Source organism: Erpetoichthys calabaricus, chromosome 4 (assembly GCF_900747795.2).
Source record: "Erpetoichthys calabaricus chromosome 4, fErpCal1.3, whole genome shotgun sequence".
Taxonomy (NCBI): domain Eukaryota; kingdom Metazoa; phylum Chordata; class Cladistia; order Polypteriformes; family Polypteridae; genus Erpetoichthys; species Erpetoichthys calabaricus.
The window spans coordinates 106,698,879-106,711,896 of record NC_041397.2 but is presented as its reverse complement, the minus strand read 5'-3'; the positions used below and the strand labels follow the sequence as shown (position 1 = coordinate 106,711,896).

Here is a 13,018-nt window from a genome sequence, read left to right as displayed (position 1 = left end):
AGAAGAAAAGAAAACCTTTTAAAATTGAGGTAAAATATACCAATAACAGTTTGTTAAGGATCTGTTTTTTTTGTGAAGCTGCGTTCACTCGAGTGATCACTTCGAGCTTTAAGCCTGAGAAATCACCCCGTAAATGCACACGTTTAATTGCACATCTGTTAATATGTATGCTTACAAAGTATTAAAAGACGCTCAACAATTACACAGTATTAAAAGACACTGAACAATTAATGTCATTTACCTTCGTTCCCGCGTTTGGCTCGTGCTGTAAATCTCTTCCTTGTTTTCACTTCACGTGATTACGTAGGAGGCGTAATACGTGATGACGCGATACGTAACTCCGCCTCCTCCATTAGAGTATATGGACAAAAAACAGGTTCCAGTTATGACCATTACGCGTAGAATTTCGAAAATGAAACCTGCCTAACTTTTGTAAGTAAGCTGTAAGGAATGAGCCTGCCAAATTTCAGCCTTCTACCTACACGGGAAGTTGGAGAATTAGTGATGAGTGAGTGAGTGAGTGAGTCAGTCAGTCAGTCAGTCAGTCAGTCAGTGAGTCAGTGAGGGCTTTGCCTTTTATTAGTATAGATTAAAAGGCTGGAGTTAGGATCAATCTTTTGCATTCCTACAATCATACCAAGGCTTGTGTTGAATAAATAATGTACTTTCTATTTTTTTAAATGAGGAACCAGACAGGGCTGTCCATTATCACTAGAACTAAATGCTACTATATTAACTAGAGATGCAGGGGATTCTAAGGGAAAATAGTTCTTTATGTTTATGATATGGTGTTCAATGTTGTTTGTCTATTCACTTCCAAATGTATTACATCTTTATGAAAAATCCTGTAGGTTTTCTGGGTTTAAAATTGCTTGATTAAGAGGAAATTTTAGGAATAAATGTTTGCTTATTTTTCAGATAGTTTTGGATTAACAATTACTTCAGACCCTCTAATAGCATTATTTGAAGCAATACCCGATGAGACATATTTCTGTTATGAAATTTGTATTATGATATTTTACACTGCATTGCTTGCTCTTTGTTTTATTGTACTTATTTGGAAGAATCCTCATCTACTCACTTTACTCGTGGAGACATAAAAGTTTCATTGTGTAAAAACATAAAAATCTTTCCAAAAATTTATTTGAGTAGAATTTAGTAATGCTTTCCAAAAGTGGTAAGCCGGGCATCTGTTTTAACATATTTGAAGAGACTACTTCATATTTGACTTTGATGATATACTCCTCTGAGTTGTACAGTGGAAAGATGTAGAGACTGACATGAACTATCAGTCATAGGTGTAGTCATTTTGTAATTCAACAAATTCAAGCAGTATAAATTGCTATTTTTTAGTCAGACAGAAGGCGCGAGAATTGTGAGGTTGAGTTGCTTAGTATATTGAATCACAAGGTGGTGTGCTAGAGCAATGATGAGGAATGAATGGATTTTGGAACATTATATGTAGTCCTCTTTTTTGGTGGCACAGATTGGGATGAATTGTTAACTGAAAATATACTGTAGTACTCTTGAGGTAAATGGGTATTCTTCCTTTTCACATCATGTAATACCAGCCTTCAGTTCCTGTTGTGTCTGTTCTCTGTGGAGTTTGTGTGTTATGCCTTTGAGAAACTTTCATTCAAGGACTCCCAAAGTTTTCTTCTAAAGTTAAAAAACATGTTAGTAGATGAGATGGCTACCCTATATCAGTCTTTTGTGAATATCTGTGGATGAGTTTTAAGTGTTTTGTTTGGTCCACGGTACAGGATTCCATTAGAAGAGTCATTGGTTCTGGATAGATAAAATTATTTATATTGTCTATTTAGTATAAGTTTAACTATTTACAGTTTAAAGTCCTTAATGTAAACCGTTGCATTTCTTTGGTTCAGTTGCATTTAATGCAGAAAACATCTATTTCCAAAGCCATGTCTGTATGTCTGTCTATCCACATGAAGCAACTCATCTCCCAGTGGAATGATTTTATTGAAATTTGGCACACTTGTTCTTTAAAGAGTTTTTTAGGAGAGTTCGATTTTCATTGAGATAGAGCTCAGTGTACAAAAGCTTTGGCAAATGCTTCTTCTACCTTGAAACGAAGAAGCATTATCTGCATCTTCAATTATAGGTTAGCTTACTCTTTCAAATTTACCTTGAGAGATGGTACTTCAAGTTATATATTTATCATTCTGACAGCCATTAATAACCCCAGTACATGTTAGTCCAAATTCTAGTGGAAACACACCTAAACTGCTCAAACACCAGTTCACCTATACTGCTGCTTGTGGTAAGTTAAATGTAAATATTTGTTTAAAAAAAGTCTTTAACCTGAAGTGAATAGAAGAAGAAAATAATTTTAAAAGGAAATTGCACTTGATATGTGGACAGAAGATTGGAGTCACAGGGCATACAACAAGGTCTGCACTGTGGTATGCTGTTTCTACAGTGCACAAAGAGGCCATTTGTGCTGCAAGTAGCAGCGATAGAGCAAAACTACAGCTTGCACCGTGCTGATAGTTGCTTAGCAGTAAAATGTATGACAAAGACTTGAGGCAGAGTTACAGTTTATCCATGCCTGAAGAGCTGCTTTTGTTTTTGTGTATCTTGAGACTGAAATGAAAATCTTTACTATTAATGTCACCTTTGGTATTCCCATTATACAATTAATCAGTTATTTTCCAAGTTTTTAGTCATTTGAGTAATGTTAATGAATTCTTGGGTTTTCACTAATGTTAATAGCTAGACAGGGAACTTAGTGCAGATGTTTTTCTATATATTAATAGTGATTTTATGATAGTGTTAGTCATTTTGCTTTTATAGTTTTATGTATTTTGGTAATTTCACTTTATTGTTGATATGCTGTCATTTAATAGATAAATGAATTGCATGGCATTGGGCTATAATTGAGAAATGGGATTATATGGGGTTTATAATTTTTTAGAATCCCCCTTAATATTAAAAAAAGTTTATATTTTTAAATAAAAAACTTTCATTAAGTGATTATTCAATATTTCTCCAACACTACAATTAATCAACAAAGGTCCAGGCCCACTCTATATCCTGGTCTGAAGCAGACTACAATTTTACCTTAAGACTTAAACAGAGATTTTAACTCTCTGTTGTGTACTTCTTTTAAAAATATTATGTTTAAGAAATTTGAGCAACTGTTTTCCTCAACTAAAAATATCACATCAGTCAATGCCATTATTATGTCATTTTATTTGGACTCTACTGTTTAAGAAAGCTATACAGCCACCAAAACATTTTTAAATACATGGTATTATGACGTAATATTAAAAAGCATGTATTTAATGTAGTTTACTAATTCATGTAATTGCATATATTAAATGAATATGACCCATTGTTACAAAAATATGATCTCTTTGATGAAGTAACTAAAATGTAAAAGGCACCAACTTTCAATTCACTTAACTAAGTCCACAAATGTACCTGAATGTTATGCCACGCATGCATTTTCTAAGTTGTTTTATTTTTTATTTATTAAACAAAGTGAATGTGCTTTTGAGTGTTGTCTTTAGAATGTTCTACTGTAAGCAATTCACTGTGTTTGAATATCTTCAAAGCTAATTCCCATGGTAAACCAAATTAACATTTAGAGATATCTCAAAGTGAATTTCAGATGTCTTAAAATACAGTTCACCTTTTAATTGATCTCAAATGTATTTCAAGATATCTCATATACATTTTTAGATACAGTATCTCAAAATAACTTTATGTGCATTTAAAGATGCCTCAGTAGTCCATTCACAGGAAACACATTCACACGGGAATGTATTGAAGAATGAGGGGGAGAGGTGGATCTTCAATTCAAAAGCTCGATCCCTTATGAACATGTTTCCTGTGCGTGCACTTCTCTGATTTTCTGGAAGTGTTTATTTAACAACATTTTAACAAAAATGCATCCATTTTGCACATTGTGAGCATATTATTGAATGACTTGACGTGTGCATTATGCCATACAAATAACGAGAGATTTTTTCATGTACATTTTTGATATTGTTCTCTGTTGTCCAGTATTGATCTCCATAGATGTCCGTTCTTTTAGAACTTTATCTCCATCCTTCATCAAAATATGAAATTACACTACAAATTATATGTAGTAAATAACATAATAAAAATATGTAATTTTTCAGTGAATATTCCTTTAAAATGTATTAGAGATGTCTTGAAATAAAATTTGAAATATACTAAAATACATGTTAAGATATCTGAAAACTAGCAGAGAACCATTAAGATATCATGTAATGAATCTAAGATATATACATTTATTTTGCATATCTGAAATTTGAATTAATATGAATACATTTTAAGATATTTAAGATATTTTGATTATATTTCCCAATATCTTGAAACAACATCTAGCTTCTTTTGCGATAACTGAAATGCATTTTAAGATATCTCATAAACAATTCCATCCATCCATCCATCCATTGTCTCCCGCTTATCCGAGGTCGGGTCGCGGGGGCAGCAGCTTGAGCAGAGATGCCCAGACTTCCCTCTCCCCGGCCACTTCTTCTAGCTCTTCCGGGAGAATCCCAAGGCGTTCCCAGGCCAGTCGAGAGACATAGTCCCTCCAGCGTGTCCTGGGTCTTCCCCGGGGCCTCCTCCCGGTTGGACGTGCCCGGAACACCTCACCAGGGAGGCGTCCAGGAGGCATCCTGATCAGATGCCCGAGCCACCTCATCTGACTCCTCTCGATGCGGAGGAGCAGCGGCTCTACTCTGAGCCCCTCCCGGATGACTGAGCTTCTCACCCTATCTTTAAGGGAAAGCCCAGACACCCTGCGGAGGAAACTCATTTCAGCCGCTTGTATTCGCGATCTCGTTCTTTCGGTCACTACCCATAGCTCATGACCATAGGTGAGGGTAGGAACATAGATCGACTGGTAAATTGAGAGCTTCGCCTTGCGGCTCAGCTCCTTTTTCACCACGACAGACCGATGCAATGCCCGCATTACTGCGGATGCCGCACCGATCCGCCTGTCGATCTCACGCTCCATTCTTCCCTCACTCGTGAACAAGACCCCGAGATACTTGAACTCCTCCACTTGGGGCAGGATCTCGCTACCAACCCTGAGAGGGCACTCCACCCTTTTCCGGCTGAGGACCATGGTCTCGGATTTGGAGGTGCTGATTCTCATCCCAGCCGCTTCACACTCGGCTGCGAACCGATCCAGAGAGAGCTGAAGATCACGGCCTGATGAAGCAAACAGGACAACATCATCTGCAAAAAGCAGTGACCCAACCTGAGCCCACCAAACCGGACCCCCTCAACACCCTGGCTGCGCCTAGAAATTCTGTCCATAAAAGTTATGAACAAAATCGGTGACAAAGGGCAGCCCTGGCGGAGTCCAACTCTCACTGGAAACGGGTTCGACTTACTGCCGGCAATGCGGACCAAGCTCTGGCACCGATCGTACAGGGACTGAACAGCCCTTATCAGGGGAGCCGGTACCCCATACTCTCGGAGTACCCCCCACAGGATTCCCCGAGGGACACGGTCGAATGCCTTTTCTAAGTCCACAAAACACATGTAGACTGGTTGGGCAAACTCCCATGCACCCTCCAGGACCCTGCTAAGGGTATAGAGCAATTCCAGATATCTTAAAATGGCTTTGTGACTACTATCTACAATGCATTTCAAGATATCTCAAAATAAATTCCTGCTCATTTCAGGAGAACTCAAATTAATTTCAAGATATCTTAAAATTGACAAGATGTCCCATTAAAAATATCGGCAATTTTTAAGGAAACCATTTTGAGATATCTTGAATTGCATTTTAGATATTGCAATCCCTGCAAACCTATTTTCATATAACTCAAAGTGTATTTGCGATATCTAAAAATACACAGAAACTTACTTCAAGATATCTTGAAATGTATTTGCAATTTCTCAAAGTAAACATTGAATAATTTCAAGACACTGTAAAATTTATATGAGATATCTTAAAGATATTTTGAAATCAATTTTATTACAGTTTGTGTTGGCTCTACGCTCCCTGGTTGCTTCAAGGAGCCTCTTGAATATGTACTCTTATTCAATAACTAATCCAACAAACTCAGTGATGTCTATGAATAATAAAACCAGAATAAAACACAGACATTGGGTGTTTGATGTTCCTCCTCTATTCCGTGCCGAGCCAAGTGCAACACCCTCTCTGTCTCCCTGGTTCACCCATTGATCAGGTCTTGCAGATGGTGGAGACTCCAGCAGCTGTGGTCCACCTCACCGACCCCCGCTTTGGTTCCTCCATCAGCATCTACCAAACTGCTCAAGGTTGGTTGTCCTCCTTGTCTTCCTTTTCGCTCCCCTCCTCTCCTCTTAAACCTCTCGCTCGCCTGCTGATTGGCTTGCTGCCATGTTTTTCTTTGACACCCAATATTGTTCTCACGTTCTATTCTTTTCTCTGTTGATCCCCCACTTTGCCGTGATGGCTCCCTTATATATTGCCCGATTGAGTGCAAGTGTTGCCCTCTACCCACTCCAAAGAGTGAATGAGGCACCTGACTGATTGGCTTGCACTTGCACATGTTTGTGCAATCAGCCAAGCACCCCAACTAACCCCGAAGCGAGTGCCTGCATGCGCACACCCACACCTGATTGCAGCCTGCATGTTATGGGACTTGTTTATTTGTTTAAAACCACACTTCACAGTGGATATCTTATCACAGATATATTTTCAGATATGTTATGGTTCATTTTAAGATTTCTTAAATGCATTTCCTGATATCTTGAAATATATTCGAGACATTGATGCATGTTAATTTGGTGTGCCATAATATTCCATATTTATTAAATATTTTGTCTGGTTGTTTGATTTCTTGTAGTGCTTAGCAGTACTACTACACAAAGGTCTTAGATTCAAATAATTGTGCAGGCATTTTTTGTATAGAGGTTTCATGTTCTCTTCATGTCTGCAGTGGTTTTTCTCCTCAGAGATGTGCAACTTAGGTGTATTTGCACAGTGTAAACTACCCATATTTGAATATATCCTGCAGTACCAATTTTTCTGGAAATAATGGCAGCTAATGAACTTCCTTTACTTTTAAAGACAATCAGTAAATAGTGAGGCAAATTCATTGTTAAAATGACACCTGAGGATTTTTGTTAAACTATTTTAAAATAAGTGTATTAAAAGAAACATTAAAACTACTTTGTTTAAAATATGCACTTTATGTTTACTGTTCTTTTTTTAATTTTCCACTCTACATGTAGAATTTACTGCATTAGTCAAAATTTTTTTTTGTTTTTTTTGCAAGTCTCCCAATGAAGTCTACAGTTGGAAGCGAAAGTCTCCCCTTACCGGAAGTAGTTCTGCCGATAAATTTTTTGCAGGGGGTCATCCCAATGCAGGATTGAAAAGGTCAAACTGTGTTATCCTGCTTGGGTCTAACCAGGTTATTCGAGCACTGCCGTCTGGAGATGTACCCTTGAGTGACGTTTATACTAAAGGTAATTTATGTTATTGACATTGATTTTTAGTTCCTGCAGGTTGTTCAAAGGTTTATCTAAAACTAACTGACTTGTACTGTAATTTAAAAACACAGAGCTACATCTTCTTTTATTGCTTCCAAACTACATTGAAAATGTATGTGAAGCTGTGTTAGTTTTTTTATATATATATATTATATATACATTATATACTGTATATTGTTCTATTATATGTAGACAGAAAATCATTTTAACCTGATTGGAAGCAGAATGAATTTCATGAAACTAAAATCTTAAAACATTTATATGGCTACTAATGTATAGATCCAGAATGGTGCTACTAGTGCCCTTCTCACTTGTAATGAAATACACCATAAAGCAAAAAGGTTTGGGTCACCAGCTGGTGATCTGTCTACTGTATATTGTTGGCAGAAAAGCAAAGCATTTGCATTTTAACAATTTGAGGCATCATTTGACTAATTCCATATTAGAAGAGGGGAGTTTAAATGGCTTCCTCTGCAGATGATATGGGACTTAGAATGGTACCGGACTTGACATCATAGATCCTTGACATTTGGAGCTTCTGCTCTATAGTTGCAGAACAACAACATGTGAACAACAGGGCCTCTCTCGACTCAGGGTGGAATAACTGAACTTACACACACCATTAGAATGCCCCCTGTTCACATGTGCGTGACATACTGTATAACTGTTATTTACTGTATTAGATATTTGTATCCAGCACGGGGCGTTAGCTCCCTTGTTGGAATAAGTTCTTTTGTAATAAGGCAATACCCCTCCAATACTGGTACAGCGGTAATACATAGGCGAAATAACTTAGTTTTCTTTAATGACGGCTTACTCTGCATAACAGACGAAGGAAGCCAATGGCAAGAACCCAGTTCAGGAGTGGGGGCCCGATGTGTAGAGTCTGCCATTTTCATCGCTGCATTAGAAGGATTTTCCAGATCGGATGACGGTATCTCCCATCTGTATGTCGGCTTCAAAGGTGTGCCGGGCAATGTTCCAAGGCTTTATACTCTTTCTTCAAGTGCAGGTTCCCACTAGGTGAATCATGCCATTCCAAACAAGGCAAAGAGGATACAATTTCATGCTGAGTTTGTCCGAGTAATATTTTCCGTTTGTTTGTGCTAATGCGATCTTTACTGTCATTTTTATGAGACTTTCGAACGTTCCTACCTCCATTATCTCTAACCTGCTCTGCATGTGTATCACAGGACTTGCTTCCAAAGGTTATAAGTATGATGTGACTTGTCCATCTCCTATCAAATTTCCCACCACACCCAGCCCGCCATCCCCGCCCCAGCACCCCCTCCCCCGCTCTGCCAACACCACCATAACACGACACGCCGTTCTGAGGTGGGGGGGAACGCACTCCAAGGAGACGCAGTTGCTCCTCGGAAACCCATTTCGCAGTTGTCCTTAACTTGTCTTGTCTTAAAATGCTTGCCCAGCAGTTCTTATATGGTGAACTCCTGTGTGCTAAATCTGGCTCTATGTCAACTTTGCACGTGAGTAGAAAAAGACAGATTTTTAAAATATATTTACACAGAGCACAGTGACATATTAAACGTATACATTTATTACAATATTATTTATCCTTTTTTTGCTGTTAAGTAAAGATTTCAAGCCGTAATCTTCTAAGACTGGTTGGTAATTAAGCCACATACAGTGTGTATGCTGAAGGAAAAAAATGTAGTAAAATTGTTCTTTAAATAATTTTGTGGCCATGATAGAGTACTCTTACAGACAAAAGAAAAAACTCAAAGAACATCAAATAGGCCACAAATATAAAGAAAAGAACATTTATTAGAACAGATGATATTGATACAAGAGTGTACAGGTCTTTAGAGGTAAATGTACAAAAATGAAAGGTAAAAATAAGAACAAACCTGTAATGACTTCTCATCTACTCATTCCGCCTTTCTTCTTTCCCTCCTTGGACTGTCTTCCTCCTGTTAGTTATGGTCTTGTCCACTTTTCTTCTGATTCTAAGTTAAACTGGTGCATGGGCAGAAAAGTCCATGCACCCCTAAAGACACTTGTTTATCATACTGTAGAACAGTATATATTAATATATTTAAAAGTAAAGGCAATGGGAACCTCAGGCATGCCTTTCTTCGTCCCTCTGTATCCTGGACTTAGTTTGGCATCCTAGTCACATTCTTTGGGATTCCATACAAAATATTAGGGCACACTGCCTCTATCGATAGTGGGCCATTGTCACTTGCAATGACAGCATTGCCAGTCTAGTGTATGTGCAACCCTGGCATCCTACAGACTGACTCCATATAAATACTGTTGTAATTTCAGTCTTGGCTGGAGCTCGCTTATACAATATGTATTTTGTAATGATTTTGTCAAATTAAAAACCAAAAGGTCCTTCAGCCTTTATGGGAACACATTTCTATATATTTTGTTTTAATTTCTTACTCTTCAAAATCTATCAGTAAATAAATGTTAAAAATAGCCATTATAATTTATCATTTAGTATACTGTAGGTTCCATTGATTCAGTATGGAATATAACAAAGATACAGCCATACGTATTTTAGTCATGCTTACAGATACATGTCTTATGAAACAAATGTAAAAGAATAAATATTTATATATATATTTTATATTTGCTTCCTCATAGATGCAAAGCCTGAGTTGACTGTTAGCTACCTTGAAATAACAGATTTGAATTCAAAGAAGGTCAAATACATCGCGATTCCAAGGTAAACTATATGAACTTGCTCTTAATTAACCCTGCTGGTGTCATTTCCAGATGCTATATTGTCCCTTATTTTGTAATGGGTGTTATAATTTTTGCAGGAGTTATTTCTCAAATACATTTTATTGGCATCAATTAGGCAAATGGCTAGAGGCTGCATGTCTGCTTTACATTTTTATCCAGAAAAGCTTTTACCCATGTTGAAACATGGCCAGACAAGGCTGTTTGATAAAGAAACAATCTCTTTGCTGTAATTTTGCTTTTCTGTTAATAGCATTTGCCTGTCTTTAAATCCATCCATTAATGGCATCTGTGAGTGGCTTGAGATTAGTCACATTGGTCTTGTTCCTTATAAGCAGAAAATGATGGTATGAGTCATAAGCCATAACAGAGCAAAAATTATGAAGGAATATTGCTTTTCCTGTACTGCTCCCTTGAATTTTTCTATTTATGTTTCTTTAATATTTAAATTAAACAACTGACAGCAAATGGCACCAGTTATTTTCCCGAGTCTGCCTGAAGAGCTTTGTTGATTGAGTCCTAATGTCCAAATTAGACATCAAGACCCACCAAAATTATTTCACATTTTAAAGTTTCTCTATGTAATGTTCAGTAGATTTTTGCCATTTATTCTTGCTTTTTTAACTTATTCTCCTGCTGATTTTTACATACTATATACCTACTGTTATGTATAGGCAAAGAACTTTATTAATATCATATTGTTTGCTTTGTTAAGTACACGGGTTTAGTGCTGTTTGTAAATAACACTATGTAAAGTAAGAATAGATTAAAGTATTGACTTTTGTTTTGAATTTTATAATATAAATTAGAATTAGAGTTATTTCCTGCCACTGCAGGCATAAAATGGACAGCGTGGGCTTATAGATCCATAATAACTCTCCAATATTTTATGTCCATGTCTTAATAAAAGAGGGAAACGTGTATTAAAAAAATCCTGTAAACAATTGTGGGTATGTTGTTAATGGGTGACGGTCAGTGTGCTTGTGATGCTGCTTTCATCCATGCTTTGACAACCAAACAGACTTAAAGAAAAGAGACACTTGACCATTCTGTCCCAAATCATCCTTTCTCAGCATTACATTTTATATGAAAGTATATTGGTGTACAACTTCACTTTGCATGGTTAAACAAAAACATAACACCCTGAGGACAAAGTTTACCTTGAAAATCCAAAACATCATGTTTTTAACAATAGTAATTTTTCTAATGAATCATAGTAATCTGAGTCAGAATATTGCTTCTTATTATTATGCTATGGTAGACTTTTCAGAAACAGAAATGAACATCTGACTCACTCACCTGGTAAAAGTCAATAATTATTGCACTTTTTAATTTAGAATTATATTTTGTTTTCTAAGTGCTGTTTAACAATATTCTACTCATAGTTCTTCATATCCATTTTTGACATTAAATTATAATATGGTTAAAATTTATTTTTGGAAATGTGTGTGATGTTTCCATGCACATTCTGTTACTAACAAAGTAGATGAGTACGTTTTTAAAGCCTCAGGTCTTAAAGGAATCACAACTTATTTTAGAAAGGGATCTTATTACATAAGCCATTCAGTCAAAGCAGATAGTCTGTGAAAGAAAATGCAGATATACTGAAAGTATATACTGTAACACTGAGGCTGAATATTTAAGCATATGAGAATCTCTGCTGTATAGACATTTTAATTGTGGCATTTTATGGAATAATACCCAGTCCAGGGAAATCTAATTGAGATATACCTTATGAAGCACTACATAATTGGAACATAAACTAAGGATATTTGTGGAATAGCCATAAATATGTATCTTCTTCAAACTTTGTGTTCTAATTTTCATTTGGCTGAATGTTGGGCCAATAGCTAAATGATGAACTGATGCTCATGAGGTGAAGTGGCAAGCAGGATGATGATTCTTTGTGCTTGTGGCCCTTATGTATGTCTTAGCAGTCACATTCAGATGTATGGGAAATACACATAGACCTCCTGAATCAGCAGAGTCATTTATAATGATGTGAAATTTCAGATTATTTTAATTACAGAAGTAAAAATGTAACAAGTTAATTTATTGATAACCCTGGAAAATAATACATGATATTGGCTCAATTGACCTAGACCAAATCATTTTGAAAACACACAGAGAGCTTATTATACAAGTAACATATTTATCTTAAAAATCCTTTAGTTCTTTTTTTAGCTCCTGGAAATCCTGTTTCCATGGAAACACTTATTACCAAAAAAATGTGTGCTTCACAAGAAAGAAAACACATACAGAGATAGCCATGCATGTGATGAGAAAGGTGGGGAGCCAGCACTAATCAAATATCCACTTCTTAGATGTCATCTATACCCCCATGCCTTTTATTTATTTTTAAAGATGCATTTAACCAGAGAACCTACAGAAATTACCATACATATGTAACTCTTGTATGATACACTTAAGAATTTTGAACTATTAATACATTTTGTTTTTTTCTGTAGTTTTGAAATTCTGAAGTGACTTTTTCAAGTTATTAACATTAGTATAACCCCATTTATTTATTTTTCAAATTTAAGGTCAATTTGCCATTTACATTTATATTTTTTATTGAAATTGCTTAATCCAGTTTCAAGGTTGCTGGGGAAGGTTAGAATCTATCCTGGCAATGTCAGGCAGAAGACAGAAATTAATGGTGATTGGCAGGTCAGTCCATCAACCAATCCATCCATCTTCTTGCATGCTCAATACAATTCAGTTAATTTCAGGAAACAATGATTCATGCCTAAAATTTAAAGTCATCAAATAAATTATGTAAAATGTGAGTTGCACAAGATAAACACATGGCCTA

The 13,018-nt window shown here is 36.4% G+C and overlaps 1 protein-coding gene across 1 annotated transcript in view; it reads left to right on the top strand.

Annotated features, from left to right (window-relative positions):
* The window catches only part of vwa8 (von Willebrand factor A domain containing 8), a 509,572-nt gene that overhangs the window by 338,541 nt on the left and 158,013 nt on the right, over nucleotides 1–13,018 (top strand). The window contains exons 35-36 of the mRNA XM_051925677.1: nucleotides 7,275–7,467; nucleotides 10,105–10,186. Coding sequence (XP_051781637.1) covers nucleotides 7,275–7,467; nucleotides 10,105–10,186 — 275 coding nt within the window. The remainder of the gene's footprint in view (nucleotides 1–7,274; nucleotides 7,468–10,104; nucleotides 10,187–13,018) is intronic.